This window comes from Dermochelys coriacea, chromosome 6 (assembly GCF_009764565.3).
Source record: "Dermochelys coriacea isolate rDerCor1 chromosome 6, rDerCor1.pri.v4, whole genome shotgun sequence".
Lineage (NCBI taxonomy): Eukaryota > Metazoa > Chordata > Testudines > Dermochelyidae > Dermochelys > Dermochelys coriacea.
In genome coordinates, this window is record NC_050073.1 from 120,482,312 (window position 1) to 120,501,322 (window position 19,011).

General features: G+C 44.4%; 1 protein-coding gene across 11 annotated transcripts in view; it reads right to left on the reverse strand.

Moving 5' to 3' along the window:
- The window catches only part of SAMD4A (sterile alpha motif domain containing 4A), a 211,581-nt gene that overhangs the window by 38,561 nt on the left and 154,009 nt on the right, over positions 1-19,011 (reverse strand). For 6 of the 11 annotated variants that reach the window (XM_043516461.1, XM_038404847.2, XM_043516457.1 and 3 more), the window contains exons 4-6: positions 15,294-15,557; positions 3,658-3,767; positions 1,550-1,636 (exon numbers count right to left, since the gene is read on the reverse strand). In XM_043516461.1, coding sequence (XP_043372396.1) covers positions 1,550-1,636; positions 3,658-3,767; positions 15,294-15,557 — 461 coding nt within the window. The remainder of the gene's footprint in view (positions 1-1,549; positions 1,637-3,657; positions 3,768-15,293; positions 15,558-19,011) is intronic. The other 5 variants (XM_043516463.1, XM_043516466.1, XM_043516462.1 and 2 more) reach the window with 1 other exon arrangement.

The following is a 19,011-nucleotide window of genomic DNA, read 5'->3' on the forward strand; positions in this document are numbered from 1 at the left end:
TCATTGTGTCAGCCAAACTCGGGTTACACTCCTGTAGTAACGACAGTCAATCAATACTGTATTTCAAACTTCATGAAGAGGAGGGGGAAGAAAGGCTATGAAATTGCCTAGAAAACACATTCGGAAAGCAAACTCAATCCAGTTGGCTGTTTCTTGGATGTAATGATTGTTATTAATGTACATAGGGAAATATGGCTTTACTAACTCCTACAGTTCCATAAATAAAATCCCGCAGTTTAAACATGCAAAATAAAGTGGTGAGCTAACCAAAACACCAATAAATTGCAATGCGTAACATAATTATTGAACAGCTCCTAGTCAGAAGCTGTGCATAGAATGATTGATGCGATATAACATAACAGAGAAACAACAAACAGCAAGGTGTTGGACTGAGTTGATACTGGTGGGTGTGCTATTGCTGGTGCTTTTCTGATGGCTCCATCAGTTTCAGAAGAATTTAAACTTTCATTACAAAGAACAAAAAGAAGTTTGACCTCTTCTGGCTGCCAAGAGAACATGCTGAATGCGAACTGATGCAGTGCTGCTTTCCTGAGTTGTCAGCCAACCAGCCTAGAAAGCTCACTGTGATAAGCAAGTCGTGCTCCTCCTCTGCATGAGGGCCTGCAGACATCCCGGAACCACACCAGTTCTGCTGAGAAAGAGGGGGAGGGCAGGGCTGTGGGATCCCACCTGGGGGGTCTTGTATCCCATGCATGCCGAAGCGCTGCTCCCGGGGGCTCTCTCCTCTATGGTGTATGCGAGGGAACAGAGCAGCAGAAGGAGCTGCAGGTGATCACGTGGTTTCATCTCCATGTGTCACACAGGGTCACGGGTGCAAGTACCAGTGACACTCATGACGTGGAGTGGCACTCCCTGTCTCACACAGGGTGCATCTACCCAGGAGCTGGAAGGGTGAGTCCCAGCTCGGGTAGACATACACATGCGAGCTCTGCTCGAGGCAGCATACTAAAAATGACAGTGTGGCAGCGGTGGGACGGGCAGTGGCTCAGGCTAGCTGTCCGAGTGTATAACTAGGGGCTTGGTACTTGGGTCGCTTGCCTGAGCCATCACCTTGGCTGCCATGGCCACACTACTGTTTTTAGAGTGCTAGCTCAAGCAGCGCTAGGACGTGTACGTCCACCCAAGTTAGGAATCATCTTCCTTGCTGCTGTATAGACATACCCACCGAGAGTGGGCAGACAGGATCAAGGAACGGGCAGAGCACTGGCTTGAACTCAAATTGGCCAGGCAGTGCCAAGGCATGTACGCTGTGCTAGGTACAGGACTGGTGCAGGTTACAACCTCCCGGAGCTGGGGGAGAACCAGCCTCTGTACAAAAGCCAGTGGGCAACCTGCTGATAAAATGCAGTGGTTGGTACAGCAGTGGGTTTGTGATACAATTAACCAAATGCGGCAAACCGAACAAAGAAAATGCTCAATGAAAAAGATGCATTCTATGGGAAATACCCAGCAATAACCAAAAAGGACTTTATCTGAGAATTAATTCCTGGTTATTATTTTAATTGAAAAAGAAGCAGAAATAACTTACCCTTTCTAAAGACTTGAGAAGATTCTGCCTCTCTTTCAGCTTTTGGATACTGATGACTATTTTGTGCCTTGCACCTTTGGTAACATTCTGTGAAGATACAATACAATGTGACATTCACATCTCCACCAGCCAGCAGGATGCACAAAAATCCTTTCTTTTTTAAGTGAAAAGGGCTGCTGTTAATTCAAGAAACCTCTGAATTCAGGGATAATCAGAGAGGCACAGGGTCTAAGGAAACATCTTAGAAACCCATTGAAGATATAGATTTCTCACTGGCTTGTGCACCCTCCTTTGGGGTGGCAATACTTATAAGTGCTCACAAGGGACGAAAGGTCTTCTCAGAAACTTAAGAAAAATGTTTTTAAATCCAATGTCAGGTCTGCGAGCAGAACTACAGCTCTCGGTGCCAACACACAGTTTTCTGTGATTCAAATCAAACAAACACTTTGCTGAAACTGAAAAAATTGCCCTCTGCCACCTGCTGCCTTTGTTCACAGTTTGTTTGCAGTTGTTCACAGTTCTCTAGGGAGCTGACTCGGCAAGCCTTACTCTGGCGGAGTAGAACGTACTGTACACTGACACTAAGAGAAGGCCCACTGATTCCAATGGGACCACTTGTGTCATTAAATGTACAGATCTCACTACAGTTTTAAACTATTTTGCACAAGGCGTGGCATTGCTGAGAAAAGCAATCCTCCAAAAAAAAAAACAAAAACAAAACCAACCCCTCAGAGTTAGGAACCGAAATAGCGGCACACAGCCTGATTCACTACCATGGTAGTCCAGTTTATGCTGGGGTAACTCAACAGTGTTATCCCAGCTCCACATTGGTGCATCTCCACTCGTACCCTGACATAAAACTGGAGTAACGGTGTGGTGAATCAGGCCCCCTGGCTCTAAGAGAGGTGTGAGAAGCTTAGGCCTGGTCTACACTTCAAAATTAGTCTACACTTAAAAAATTTCATGCCCTGAGCACTATAGTTGGGCAGCCCTAAGTCCAGTGTAGACACAGCTAGGACAGCGGAAGAATTCCTCCATTGACCTAGTTACTGCCTCTCGGAGGGGTGGATTAACTCCATTGACATGCCCTTAGAAAGCTGCCTGGTCCCTTTCATTTTAAGGAAAGCTTGGTTCAGACATTGCCAGTTTCCTTCCTCCAGTGCAAGTCAATGTTTAGGCCATGTCTACACTAGCACTTATGTCGGCAAAACTTTTGTCACTCAGGAGTGTGAAAAAAGTCCACACCCCTGAGCAACATAAATTTTGCAGGCATAAGCACTTGTGTGCACAATGCTGTGTCAGCAGGAGACGCTCTCTGCTGACACAGTTACCACAACTCGTTGAGCTGGTTTTATTCTGTCGATGGGAGAACTCTCCCCCATCAGCATAACGCGACTACACAAGCGCTCTCACAGCGGCACAGCTTGTAAGTGTAGATACGGCCTTAGTGAAGGCTCTAGAAAGTTTAAAAGGGGCTGAAGAAATTGGAAGTTAAAAAAAAGACCCTGTCAAAAATCAACTGAGCACCTATATAGGCCTTGAACCCAAAAAGACTAGAATATCCTTCTCCTGCAATGAAATGTTACCAGACCATTCATTCCATCAAACTTTTGGAATCATAGCTCAGAGGAAAAAAGAATCTATTTGCAACATGGCAGCAGCATTTGATTTATAAAGATGCTAATCAGATCTATTTATCCCAGGGATAACATGGAAAGCAATCTATTAAGGAACAAATAAGTCAGTCACCAAATTCCCGTTGATTTTTCAATGGGTGTTAGATGTCTGACATTTGTGCCTCTGAAAGTGTCTTCCTTAAAGTTCAGTGGTGAAAGCCAGTGCACATCTCCCACTGACTTTGATGGGATGAGGATTTCACCCCATGACTTCACTGACAAGCTTTTGGCCACCTCATTTTTGGATACAAGATGTCATTTGCCCCTCACCCTCTCCCCCAGTGTGTTTTTGGCATTTTTTTGCAATGTTCACAAATGATGCAAAGTTTTCAGGGAAACCTATCAACGAACTGAACAAACAGAGCGTTTTTAATCGTGACAACACTAGAAAAAATACGTGACTGACTGTTTTATAGCTAATTTGAGACATACTTGTGCCTCGAGCTGGCATTCAGTAAGTGCCATCATTTCTTCATATGTCATCTGGGAGAAAAGAGCTGCATACTTGTGCAGGCGGAGACTCTTCAGCCAGGCAGGAACATCTGCAGCACAAAGGCAAGTCGACAAAACGCCCTGTTATTTGATGACACTATTTAACAACACAACATAAAATCAACAACAACATGAGGAGTTTATTAGGCAATGTATTTTCCACAGTACTGTTGTACTGATAGCTCCAAAAGTTTTATTGCACTTTGATGTTAGCAACGAAGGCTGGAATGTGCCTAAGGATATACGTCCCAAGTTCTCACTGATTTCAATGGTGTTTCAGATGTATATTCATTGGCAGGATCAGTCCCTTGATGTGGGGCATTTCCTATTAAATCTGATTGCCCTTTATGAGCCACGGTGAAGTAGTTTACTGTCTTTTGAAGATTCTTCTTAATTCCCTGTTCACATTATTGTTTTTAAATACTAGTGTTACATCTTAGACAGAAATGTATTCACAGCACTGAGACAAGACAGAGGAGATGGCGTGGCCTTTTGATCAAGAGTCAGGTCTTACAGTGTTGCAAACCTGGCAAATAAATAATTAGACTTAGGGCTGGCCTTAGGGAGAATGGTGCCCTGGACGAAGTTGTATTTTGGCTCCTGCCCTTAATGCTTCCCTCAACGCCCCAGTGCCCGCCAGGCCTGGGCAGCCAACTTGATCCCCTCCATGCCCCCATCACAGCTTCACCCTGGCTGAAGAGCTGAGTGGAGATGGAGAGCACTGATGGCACCATACCCCAACCTCATAGACACACTGAATGGGGAAGGAGCTCCTGCAGTGCAGCACCCCCAACTGCAGAGCTTGTGGGGCCACAGTCCCCTTCCCTACACCCTGGAGGCTGGGGGAGCCCAGATTCTGATGGTGCTGGCAGGAACAGAGAGCCAGCCTCGCGGGAAAGCAAAGGGAGGTACCCAGGGGGAACTGAGCTCCATGGCCGCATGTGCCCATCCGCTGGGCGCTGCTCTGCACCACTGCTGCCCGCAGCTCTCATGCCCCCTGTCTTGCTCTTCTGGGCTCACTGTGTAAAAAGGCAGCGGGTCTGCCCCCAGCCCATGCTTCCCTCCTCTTCCTTTGCTCCTTCCCTCGCCTGCATGGCACAGGGTGGCCCTTCTCCGCTCTTCTTCCTCACCCCCCAACTCCAGTTTCTTTGTTTCTCTCTCCTGCTCGAGGAATTGCTAGCTCCTGAACAAAATCCTTTTCCTTGACTTGCCTGTCCAAAAGGTCTGTATCCCAGGGTCCCATTGGGCCCATTGCACAGCCCTGCCCCCAGACTCTCCATGCCCCAGCCCGGTTCCCCAGACTCACCAGTCCCCAGTCCTGGTTCACCACAGCACTCTCTTGGGTGGTCACCCACCCCTCAGGCCAGCCCTTAGAGTTATGGGGTCGATTGGAGCTTGATCTGATGCTCCCTGAAGTCAATGGAAAGGCTTCCATTAACTTCAGCGGAGCAGACCTCTTTGGTCACTGGGGATGGGCATTATCTACATATTTAAATAGCTGTCCAAGCCCTAAATGAGGGCTAAGAACTCATAAAACTCCACTGTTGCGCAATGAGAGATCAATGCCTGGATGAAAACCCTATTTAATGTGAGTGCAGGGTGTCTCTCCATGGGGCTTGTGTAGTACAGTTACATCAGAGTAGCTACAATGCTGCAAATACCCCCAGGAAAGGGAGGCCCTTTGTTTCCATATTTTCTGGACTCTGAGAAATTAGTGAGTGGGTTTTAATGAAAATGAGCAAAACACTATTTCCACAACCACTCACACTCTCACACACACAGATTGATGAAAAAGGTAAAAAATTCAAAATTCAGAAGCGTAGCTTAGTATAAAATCCAAACTCCATCGCATTACCAGAAACATGCTTTCTTCCCAGTTCTTTTCTGCTGTACAACATACTACAGCCCTGTTTCAGCAAAGCACTTAAGCACATGCTTAAGTTCCACTGTTGTCAGGTATACACTTAAGTACTTTGCTAAGCAGGGATGAATTTAAGCACGTGCTTATGGCTACGCATACGCTTAAACGTGTTGCTTAATTGGGGCCTAATATCAGAACCTGAATCTACCTATTTTTGTTTTAGCATCATTTAGACTATGGACATTTCCAACACACACTCTCTTTACAGAGTTTTTGACAAAATAAAAAGTTGTGGTGATTTCTTATTTTGCTGTATTTTTTTTTCCAGTCATGTAGAAATGGCATGGTTATAATGGGTGACTGACTAGCTCCTAGATCAAGCAATAAATGCATATAGAAATGGTAGGTAAAAAGCCACTGAGGGAGGAGGATGCTTAGACCTTTGGGGCTTGTTTGCAGTCTATTCCTGTCAAGGGTCAGGGTGAGCTCATCTTCCAAGATTCCCCACCCCGACACATATCCAAATGGCTCCATGTCACTATGACCTTCCTTTCGGAAAGGTGGGCTGGACAAACCTCCCTTTGCAGAGGTGTTCAGTATATTCCTGAATTGAGAAACTAAGCGCTCCCCCTACAAAGAACCCAGCACACGCTCAGCTCACCGCAGCTTGGAAGCCGGACGGACTTCTGCTTTGATCCTTCGCTTACTGAAACTAATGGCAAAACTCCCATTGGGCTGAACTGAAGCAGAGTGAGCATTCTGATTGCTGCAGTGTCACTAGACCATCAAGTCTTATATGCTGGTCGGGGCAAGCCCTCTCCTTGTTGGAACTACTTGGGATGGGTTCGGCTAATGGGGCAGGATGGTGGTAGCATGCTCTGGTTGGGAGAACTCTCTGTGCTGCAGAGACCCATTCTATGGGCGTGTCTTCTGTGCTGCCACATACAGAGAGTTTGGTGATGGGCTGGGAGAGGATTAGGGTCACGACTGATGGGTCTGCAACTGAGTGGGGACATCAGCCGATTTCCTACTTGGCAAAGAAAAGTAGGTGAGACTCCCACTGCCCTGAGGCTGCAGTAACAGCTGTGCAGCGACTGCAGCATGTTGGGAAGGACTCCTCCTTACCCGGTTGTTTGGGCTATTCGCTAGAGTGCACTAGGCCCTTCATGAAATATTTCTCAGGGGGTTATAAATTACAAAGGCAAGTTACAGCTGCACACAGTTCAACTTTAACCAGTTCCATCAGCGTCAGAAGAGCATGTTCCCACAATCTCAGACTCTGAGTCGTGATTCCCAGGGTTGAAAGTTACCTAGTGCCAGCTGTCACTGGGTTGGAAAGCCTTGAAGTACGTTTCTTACCAAGAACTGAGACGCTCAGTTAACCTAATAGTCCAGAAAGAGTCAGTGGGGTGAAGTGTCAAATGCAGCTACCTAAATGAGGCCCACACCCTGGGTAACTTTGTGCACAAAGACATGACAAGGCCCATACAAATACGGTATTTAGGTGCACAATGGACAGAAGAGCAACCTAAGCTCCTTCACTTGACAGTTTAGCCCAATATGTCTAACCTGCCCCTTGCCTCCATTGGAACAACCATCTCACAGCACCTTCCTCAGCAAGTCATACCAGTGCAGCTATTTCTCCGGGTCTGGGTACATGGAGAAGTTTACCCTGTGGTCTGCGTGTTAGTACGTCTTAGTGAGAGTGTCCCAGCATCTTCCTGCTTGACCTTGGCTCTTGCACACAGAGGAGCTGTTTGCTGAAGGTCTCACCCCAAACTCAATTCAAAAGTAAACAGAGGAAATGCCAAGTAGCCCAGTCAGCAGTATTTAGCTCAAGTTCCTTGGCCTCAGTCACCATCCCAGATCATTTAAATTAAATGACTTAAATGCTAGATTTTGAAAGGGAAGGAAGAAAATGATAATTGCAAAGCAAACATGGGAGCCAGGTACACACCAAGCCTGGAAGGTCTAAAGTAAGCAGTATTCCAAAACCCCCTGACATGCAACCGTTTTACAAACACTCCAGTTAGGCCCCTTAACCAACGGCAAGCTGAAGAGTACAGCAACAGCAAGCCTCTGGTTTCTAGTGTAAATGGACGTAACCCAACCCAGCATGAGCACCTGTTTTAGATGGAGAAGCCACATCTGTCCCCGTGTCCCCAGTGGGCATCTGTCCTCAGCATATGCATACGCTGCCAGTAAAGCATGTTGGGACGAGTCAGGACGAAGGTGCTAGCTCGAGAATCATAGAATCATAGAATATCAGGGTTGGAAGGGACCCCAGAAGGTCATCTAGTCCAACCCCCTGCTCAAAGCAGGACCAAGTCCCAGTTAAATCATCCTAGCCAGGGCTTTGTCAAGCCTGACCTTAAAAACCTCTAAGGAAGGAGATTCTACCACCTCCCTAGGTAACGCATTCCAGTGTTTCACCACCCTCTTAGTGAAAAAGTTTTTCCTAATATCCAATCTAAACCTCCCCCATTGCAACTTGAGACCATTACTCCTCGTTCTGTCATCTGCTACCATTGAGAACAGTCTAGAGCCATCCTCTTTGAAACCCCCTTTCAGGTAGTTGAAAGCAGCTATCAAATCCCCCCTCATTCTTCTCTTCTGCAGACTAAACAATCCCAGCTCCCTCAGCCTCTCCTCATAAGTCATGTGCTCTAGACCCCTAATCATTTTTGTTGCCCTTCGCTGTACTCTTTCCAATTTATCCACATCCTTCTTGTAGTGTGGGGCCCAAAACTGGACACAGTACTCCAGATGAGGCCTCACCAGTGTCGAATAGAGGGGAACGATCACGTCCCTCGATCTGCTCGCTATGCCCCTACTTATACATCCCAAAATGCCATTGGCCTTCTTGGCAACAAGGGCACACTGCTGACTCATATCCAGCTTCTCGTCCACTGTCACCCCTAGGTCCTTTTCCGCAGAACTGCTGCCGAGCCATTCGGTCCCTAGTCTGTAGCGGTGCATTGGATTCTTCCATCCTAAGTGCAGGACCCTGCACTTATCCTTATTGAACCTCATTAGATTTCTTTTGGCCCAATCTTCCAATTTGTCTAGGTCCTTCTGTATCCTATCCCTCCCCTCCAGCGTATCTACCACTCCTCCCAGTTTAGTATCATCCGCAAATTTGCTGAGAGTGCAATCCACACCATCCTCCAGATCATTTATGAAGATATTGAACAAAACGGGCCCCAGGACCGACCCCTGGGGCACTCCACTTGACACCGGCTGCCAACTAGACATGGAGCCATTGATCACTACCCGTTGAGCCCGACAATCTAGCCAGCTTTCTACCCACCTTATAGTGCATTCATCCAGCCCATACTTCCTTAACTTGCTGACAAGAATGCTGTGGGAGACCGTGTCAAAAGCTTTGCTAAAGTCAAGAAACAATACATCCACTGCTTTCCCTTCATCCACAGAACCAGTAATCTCATCATAAAAGGCGATTAGATTAGTCAGGCATGACCTTCCCTTGGTGAATCCATGCTGACTGTTCCTGATCACTTTCCTCTCCTCTAAGTGCTTCAGGATTGATTCTTTGAGGACCTGCTCCATGATTTTTCCAGGGACTGAGGTGAGGCTGACCGGCCTGTAGTTCCCAGGATCCTCCTTCTTCCCTTTTTTAAAGATGGGCACTACATTAGCCTTTTTCCAGTCATCCGGGACTTCCCCCGTTCGCCACGAGTTTTCAAAGATAATGGCCAAGGGCTCTGCAATCACAGCCGCCAATTCCCTCAGCACTCTCGGATGCAATTCGTCCGGCCCCATGGACTTGTGCACGTCCAGCTTTTCTAAATAGTCCCTAACCACCTCTATCTCTACAGAGGTATACCTCTAATCGAGGTATGCGATTATTCTCCATAAAAGATGGCACTGAACCTCAGGTCCGAACCACCCTCATGGTCGGCAGAACTTCAGCTCTCCCAGCTGGGGCCCACCTCTGCCTGTGATGGGGCCCTTCTCACTGGTGATGCTTCCACAGGAAGTTTGACGTGTAGCCTTGAGGAAACTGGAGTGGGAAGGGCCAGATGGTGCTCACAGCACTGAGCCCATTGTAAAGGGCTGCAGTGCAGAGCTGCACGACCCCAAGGGGAGCAACAGAGGTCTTCAGCGCCCCTGTGCACATAGCGTGTGTGCAAACCGCTACACCCCTGTCGCAGACTCAGCATATGCCCCCACCCTGCACCTGGCCAGCCAGCTCCAATGGGGGACACATAGTGGTGGTGGTATGATTATACCTTAGGAACCACCCTGCTTTCTTGAACTAGGCAGGGGGAATCCTTGAGCTCCCCTCAGTGCAGAGTCTGCAATCCTATGAGCTGGGCCGGGGGGAAAAGGAAAGCTCCTTACTCCCACTCCCCACTGTGCACCGGCAAAAGGGCCAGATAGACTCTAGCCCCATGAAAGGAAAATAGGATGCAAAGGGGGGAAATTACAAGGTGTTGAGCTCTTTAAGACAATTTAATGGCAGTACCTGGAAAATCACCATGCAGGATACAATTATTACTCCCTAATGATCTGCCGCACGGCTGAGTGCTGAGCTATTCTGCACACATGCAGGGTTACTCTTGACTCACCAGTTACTAATAGTTCATTACTCAGTCACCGTGTGATAGTTCTGAAACACTGCGCCCAGCGTTAACAGAGTGTTTTTTCATGCCAGGTGTTTCTAATCAGTTACTCAGAAAACTCGTCATCTACATTTCAAACAGAAGTCTGGAGCTAACGGGCCAAATTCTGCTCTCAGGCCCTGTCTTCACTCTGTGGGTGTACTATACCGGTAATATGCTATATAGCTAATTGCTATATAGCTATACCGGTATAATCATACCAGAAAACCCTTCTAATGTAGGTGCACTTACACTGGCAAAAAAGTGCTTCTGACAGCACAGTTTATTCTGGTTTGATGAGCATACCAAAGTCTACTCATAAGTTCTCTTATGCCAGGAGAGCTGCATCTACACTAGGAGTTTGGCCACCATAGTTATACCACCAAAATAATCACACCTCTAACAGACCTAGCTAACCATGCTATGAACACCTCACAACTATTCTCAAACACTTGCCAGCCTCTCCCCTCAACCGCCCCTCAAATCCAACCCCAAGCAGAGTTTAGCGCCTGTAATGGGAGAAGTGCCAGAGACTCCATAAAATCCACGAGAGACTTCACTTTTGCTATTGATTTTATGTAGAAGGTACTCAAATGGGCGTCAGTATAAAACCCTAAGATAGACAGATAGGGTATGTCTACATTGCCATTAAACACCCATGGCCATTAATCACGGGCTATGAGGCTGTTTAATTGTAGTGTAGATGTTCAGGGGGTCCCAGAGCCTGTACTCCAGCCTGAGCCTGAATGTCTATACCACTATTGATCAGTCCTGCAGCCTGAGCCCCGTGAGCCCAAGTCAGCCACAGGTGTTTAATTGCAGTGTAGACACACCCATAGATATGCTGGTAGAGACTGTAAGGGTAGAGCTACCCTCAGATACATCAGTATAAACTCCACTGACCGCTACAGCACAGGTAAGATAATGCTACAATATAAGCTGAAGTAATTCAGGAGAGACCCTGGATTTGCACCAATATATCTAAAAGCAAAGTTTGGCCCACAGCATGTAGTTTCCGAACAGGCCACGCCTTCCTTTAGCTGGAAGGCAATGTCTTCTGCAAAGGTAAAGAAACTGGGTGGAAGATATTAAATTATGGGGCTAAATCAGCGACTCTCACCTGTACTTCTGCTGCAGCTGAATCAATTGTTTGCAGCTGCATCTTAGAACTCTGTCTTTTCACAATTTCAGAGTCACTCACTATGCATCATTTTTATCATACTCAAATATGAAATGGATATCTCTGCAATGTGCTGTGGATCCACTCCTGATACTGTTCGCACACAAGCAACCCTTACTCACAAGGACAGTTCCACCAGCTTCATTGCTATTTATGTAAACAAAGCTTGCTCATGCGAGTTTGGGTTCCAGGACTGGGCTGGTAATGGAATGCTAGACATAGAAAATTCACAAGTTGCATTTCTGAATGAATAATGCATCTCGTTGTATGTTGCTGATGCTAATCCACTTAATCTTGCTCATTCTAAGGGGGTAGACTTCATGCTGCCAGCCCAGTTACACATTGTAGCAGTGCATAATCTGATAGTTTAGATGAGAGGATAATGGGCTACGGAGAATACTGGTTTGCATCAGCTGAGGATCCAGCCCAATATTTAGTTCCACCAAAAATATGATCAAAATGCTAGCATTGTAACTCAGAATCTTGACTTCTCTTTTTTGATGTCTATTTCAGAACATGTCTAGAGTGCACAGGAGAACTGGCAATCATACCCTCCTGCACACAAAACTCAGAGACTACGGAACTTGGGAGATAATGCAAAATATTCAGTTCCTAGTGACAACCACTGGAGCCACTGCCTGGCACTAACATGATGAAAGATAAGGAGGACTTGTGGCACCCTTAGAGACTAACAAATTTATTTGAGCATAAGCTTTCGTGAGCTACAGCTCACTTCTACTCTGAAATCTGTCATGATGAAAGATGGAACCCCCAACATCAGGATAGGTAGATCTGAAAGTCCAGAAAGTTACAAAACTTTTGAACAGCAGCTCTCAAACCACTGCAGTATTTTTGGCCGCTCCCACTGTATGGTTGGTGAGATTCTGGATAAAATATAGAGACACAGAGCTTCCTGTCCTGCTTGCCTGTCCTCCATATTATTCTTTTTATAGGTATATGTTTCGCTGCAGCCTGATGATGTGCTCTAGTGTCACATAACAGCTCAAGAGCATAGCAGAACCAGAAGCCTATGTTTAAAACACCATCTCACTGCTGTTGTAGATGAGGAAGCTGGGAGGCAACACGCTGAAGAAAGGAAAGAGCTAATGGGTACATTTACTCTATTGAGCAATCACCATGAAACAAAGGAATCTGAACATCCTGGCTGAATGCAAGAACAACTTTGCTCATAGACCGTTCTAGGAGAGGACCTTGGAAGAACTAGGCAAGGAAGCAAGGAGTTGAAAGTGTACATATTTATTCTTGGTCAGTGCGGAATACAGTGGTTGTACTTGCTGACAAACAGTCTCGTAAATAATGTTGGCTTTGAAAAAAGGAGAGGGGAAATGAGTTTCCTTTCCCTAAGCCTGTTTCTCTTTGGAGCGGGGAATTTCTTTATTTTTGTGTACCAGACAATGCTGGGCACATTGTTGGTGCAAAACAATGATGATGATGATGGGTGGAGAAAGATGAAGCAATTTCTGCCCCTTTGTCTTTATACTACATACATATATAAGTAACTAAAATAGGGAAAGAACAAGTTAAAAATTATTTAGACAAGTTAGATGTCTTCAAGTTGGCAGGGGCTGACACAATACATCCTAGAATACTTAAGGAATTGGCTGAAGAGATCTCTGAGCTGTCAGTGATTATCTTGAGAGGAGGATGGGAGAGATCCAGGGAAAGGGCAAATATAGTACCTATCTATAAAAGGGTGAATAAGAACAACCCAGGGAATTGTAAGCTTAACTTTGGGACCTGGAAATATTATGGAGCAAATAATCAAACAATTGATTTGTAAGCACCAGAAGATCATAAGGTGAGAAGGAAAAGTCAACACTGATTTATCAAGAACAAATCATGTCAAACCAACATAATATCCTTTTTTGATAGGGTAACAAGCCGTGTGGATAGGACGGAAGCAGTAGATGTGAGCTATCTAGACTTAAGTAAGACTTTTGATACTGTCTCACATGACTGTCTCAAACGAATTAGGGAAATATAGCCTACACGAACCTACTATAAGGTGGGTGCACAACTGGTTGGAAAACCATACTCAGAGAGTTATCAGTGGTTCACAGTCAAGTTGGAAGGGTATAACGAGTGAGGTCCCACCAGACTCTGTCATGTGTCTGGTTCTATTCAATATCTTCATAAATTATTTGGATAATGGCATAGAGAGCAAACTTATAAAGTTTGCAAATGATACCAAGCTGTAAGGGGTCGCAAGCGCTTTGGAGAACAGGTTTAGAATTCAAAATGATTTCGACAAACTGAAGAAATGGTCTGAAATAAACAGGATGAAATTCAATATGGACAAATGAAAAGTACTATACCACTGTGTTTTCCTCAAGTGTCCTTGGCTTGGCTAATGGCAGCACAGCTCCTAGAGGAATTAGTGAATTCTGTTGATTCTGATTAGCTGCTCTGATCTCTCTAGGCTCTTTAGTACATGCTGTATGTGATTATTACTTAGTCTTTATATTACAAGAACAATTGGTAGTCCTAACTGAGATTAGGATCCCATTTTGCTGGACACGGTGTGCATTACACCGGGCTTGTCTATATGGGGAAATTTACTGACAGCCATATGGCTAACGCTTATTCCAGAATAAGAGTGCCACTATACCAGTAAATCTCCCTGTGCAAACAAGCCCTAACACACAGTCCCTGCCTCAAAAAGCTTACAACGTAAATAGACAAGACAGATAAAGGGTGGGGAAGAAACAGAGGCAGGAAGTGACTTGCCCTTGTTCACAGCGCAGGGAATAGAACTCACTAATCCAAAGCAACACTAGTGTGTGGAGGCCAGTGACAGAGAAAGGTGCATGTCAGAACTAAGGTGAAACTGAAATGGGGCTAGTAGGTGATATCTTTGCTGAGTCCATGAGACATTTCCAAGCATTTGGTTTGCAGCATTCGGTCAAGCTCAGTAAAGTACTGCCATTCTCGAACACAGTATCATTTTAAAATACATTCTATATAATAAATAAATAAATAATAATAAAAATCCTTGACATTTGAGGCCCAGATCCTGCAGTCAGGCCCACTCTGAAGATCTGATTGCTGGGTAGGGGCCTTAACGGGTTACTTAAAATTCTGCATCCTTTCTCAAAGGATAGTTAGTTTTATTGCTAAAAAGCAGTTAAAAATGCAGGCGTAGTGGAAAATTCAACCAAACTGCACAGAAGAAATTCAATTCAAATAAATATCCTTTCTCAACTACAACTTTTCCAAATGCCTGGTGGTATTCTTGTTCCACCAAACTCCACATTGGTAAATCACACATGGCATGCTAAGCTTATACTATGCTACTTTAGACAATAATAAAAAAACAAAACAATACAACCCTCCACCCTGCCCAAGAGGATCAATTCTGAACTTAAGGCTGCACACTATAGTGATGCAACTTTTCAAATAGCTGATGGTGTGAAGTGAATTGTGGTCAGATGGCATATTGGCACATCAGAGCATCTTGTAATACACCATGAAGGCGGCACAGATCAAAGAACACACTTTGTGTAGAGAAATGCCCATTTGCTCCACTAACCCTATGGTACTGGGTAGCACTCATTTGATTAGCCTGAAACTAATGCTGAAATGAAAATAATCTTTTGCAAGGCAATGTTTATTTCTCCACTCAAATTAAGCTTTGTGCAAAGATACTGGTATTAAAACGTTAATATCACTAGTACAAAGAGCACATAAATGTATCTTAAATATACACTGACTGGATTCTCAATGAAAATGAAGAAAAGCTGTCATCTTACGGAAAGTTAGGGGAATATCTTTTCCTTCTATCTATCTCTGTCTTGCCATCTTTTCTTTTCAAATTGTGAACCATATATAATTGGAGCAGAGCCTGTTTCTGGGAGGGGCAGGGGCAGAAGGGTGTCTCATTTTCACTCACCTTTCATACCACTCCCTTCTTCCTGGAATGTGTTACGAGCAGAAGGCTGATCTTCTAAATGTTCACTCCCACCACTTCCCGAAGAGGCTACACTGCTCTGTGGAGACAGGGGGGCGTGATCGGAGGGGATGCACTGGGGTCCTCTAGCTCGTAAATCCTCATGAGACATCCATCCATGTCCTAGAGGCTGGTTTGGCACATTCATGGGTGGGGTAAGGGACACAGATCGTTTCAAAGGGCTGTGGTGTGTCTGGCCTGAGAGAACTGAAAAAAAATAAAATTAAACAGGTTATTCCCCCCCCTCACGTTCTGGGATGCAGCAGAATCCCCAGTGAAGCTAATTAGTTAATCATGGTGTGTACTGCTTGCTTCCAGAACAATTTCATAACTGGTTGCTAGTACCTGAATCATAGCCTGATCTTTCTTTTGCCTTCTCAGAAACAGGAAAGACACAACACCTCAAGCAGGATGGGATCACATGATCCAGATCTAATCACTTAGGAAAAAATGTTGCACGGATTTGATTTCTCATTTTAAAAAAATAGTTAAGTTTTTCACTCTAAAATTATTTTTCCTGGCATCAAAGGCATAGTTACATGCAAGACAGAAAACACAGATAGTATGAGGCTACATATATTCTGTTACTACCATTTGTCTTCATTTCTGCACAGACTATTATCTGTCTTGTATAAAAGATGCAGTGGTGAAGTTTTAGATGGAGCAGGAATTTTCAGACAGCTACACTTAGGACCACAGAACTTGCCACAATGGATCAGACCCATACTCCCCCTAGTTCTGCATCCTCTCTGGTGGCCTGCACCAGATGTTTCTGAAAAAGGTGAAATAAAATCCCCATAATGCAATTATGCAACACCTTGGCCATAGGGGAAGTTTCTTCTTACTTCCCTTAGGCAAGTGGTCAGCTTATGCACCAAAGCATGAGCATTTACATCCCTTATAGTTGTTATCCTATCTAATGTAATTGGATGGCTCATTATCCATATAAATGTCTACTCCTTTTTGAATCCTACTAATCTCTTGGACTCAAAGAGTACATCTACACTGCAAAGAACGGTACCAAGTCTTTGAGCCCAGGTCAATTCACCTGGATTCGTGGGGTTTGGGCTGCAGGGCTAAAAACAGCAGTGTAGATGTTTCAACCCCCTTGCCGGGTTTCAGAGCTTGGGCTCCAGTCCGAGCCTGAATATCTACAATGCTATTCTTAGCCTGTCAGCCGGAGACAAATAGCCCAGGTTCTAGAGTAGCAGCCGTGTTAGTCTGTATCCACAAAAAGAAAAGGAGGACTTGTGGCACCTTAGAGACTAACAAATTTATTTGAGCATAAGCTTTCGTGAGTTACAGCTCACTTCATCAGAATGCATCCGATTATGCTTATGCTCAAATAAATTTGTTAATCTCTAAGGTGCCACAAGTCCTCCTTTTCTTTTAACCCAGGTTCTGACACTCTGTGCTGTGGGTCTTTTTTTGCAGTGTAGTCATACCCAATCAATCTATGATTAATAATGAGAGCATCACAACAGAGAGGAGCCTAGCAGGTGGGCTATAAAGTGCACATCTTTCAACCTTCCAGAAAAAACAGACATCAGAAGTTATGCTATGAATATGCCTATGTGACAAACAGATTAATCAGATTCCCAAGAATCTCTCTTAGAAACATTTGAGGTTTTTCTCTCCGGTTATATATGTATTTACATTTTCCCTGACTGATATATTAACATAACCCAGTTCAATTTGTTTTTGGCAAATAACATTTACAATTCTAGGGAAAAGAAGAACAATGCAAACTCCTGTGATTTGGGATTATTTCTTGGAGAGTTTTAGCAACATCTGAGAGATTTCAAAGCTGGGTGTGTATTTACCTTGCTTTGAATTTAAATAGCAATGCAGATGCTCTTGCTTGAGAAGTTAATAAAAAAGAAGTTTTAGGGTTTCTGAGACTTTTCTGGAAGAGTGTTTAATTCTGAATGTAATTTAAATGCAATTATTGTTATTGCAGGATCTGAGTTTCAGGCTACTACTCAAATACATTTCATCATTTTTTCAGTGTCCTTTCAAGATACCATCCAATTAATTTTTAGGCACCTGTCAATGAGCCTCTCTCGTCAGTTCATTTTGGTTGTAAATAGGGGCAATTTGAAGTGTATGGGGGAGAGGAGGGAAACTGAGGACTTATCTCTGTTTTCTATGGATGAAATGTATCTGAAAAGATTGCTCTGTTTTGCTTCAGAAAATTCAAATTCAATTATTTGTAGAGTCATTAATTGGACACAGACTGACTGAACTACAGATGCATTTAGGGTATTTGTTTTAATCTAGATAAGGTTTAAATGTCCATTTAAACATGTTTTATTATAGTGCATTGAATGGAAGTGGTCGGTGTTTGGGGGGGTTGTTTGCTCCAAGTCAAAAATACTTCTGGATCCACTTGTTTGCAGGTTCTAGTAAACTGCTCTAACTTGTGATATTGAGTTTTAATAGTGGTCTCTCGGTGGCACATCTGTTAAAACAAACAGAACATCAGAAAATTTCAGCTATGCTGGGGAAGTCTGTTTGATGGGCCTATTGACAGACTGGCCAAGGGAAATGTAGTTAACTTTCTTAATATTTAAGTGTTGGCAATTAGTCTTCTGTGTTCAGAACCTCAGGCACAAGTTCCTAAATCGGTCTGGATGCAAGCTCAAGACAGGATGGGTTATGTAGTAATGGCTACCAGAAATGGCTTTTATTTATATATTTCCAGAGGAAGGCTTAATTTCTGCAGAAAAGAGCAAATTCTGCAGGAAGAAGCTCATTACACAACACAGGCAGATTCCTTCACATCCCTGATTTCTGACTTCTTTAACTATAAGTTTCATCATCAGGCTGAGAAGAGGAGATATGCAGTAAAAATACCCCAGGTTTCAGCTATTTCTCTAGTGAAAGCATGTCACCAAGACATTCTTGACCGATCAGAAGCACAGAGACAAGATGAACAAATAGTGGAAAAAGGGGGAAAAGTGAGTGAGAAATTCAGTAACTTTATTTATTTCACAGCTGGTATTATTTATTAGACACTCATTTAAAAGTGGCCTGCAACTGTGCATAATCTAACAGACGACAACACGAGCATGTAGACGCCTCCAACTTCTAAAGAGTTCCTTGGTCTTCAGGTTCTTGCTGAAAGAGAATCTGGCGCCTCTCGAGAACGTAGCAGAACATTGTGCAGGTAGAATAATTGGTTCTGTCTCGATTAAACAATTTGATGAAAGTGATTCCCCCCCAACTTTTCATGACACAGTAAAAGATGCGTCAATGGGTACTTGGTATTACTTTAAGAGCAATGCTAAATATTAAACGGTTACTTACTGTTACCATGGTTTTTTGAGGAGTGCTGCAGATGTGTATTCCATTTAAGTATGTATGCGCCCAGCACACTGGAGCTGGAGATTTTGTCTAGAGGTACCCATGGAGGGGTGGTGCTTGCACCTTGTGGCTGCAGCCCCCCTCCCCTGACTATATGTGGCAGTGCTGCTCTGACCCCCTCTTCAGCTCCTTTGCACTGAACACCTATAAGAGGCGACTCCAATGCAGAGGAGACAGAGGGTGGGTTGTGGAATACACGTCTGCATTACATCTCAAGGAATCACAGTTAAAATAAGTAACCATTCCTTCTTCTTCGAGTACATGCAGATGTATATTCCACTTAGGTCACCTCCAA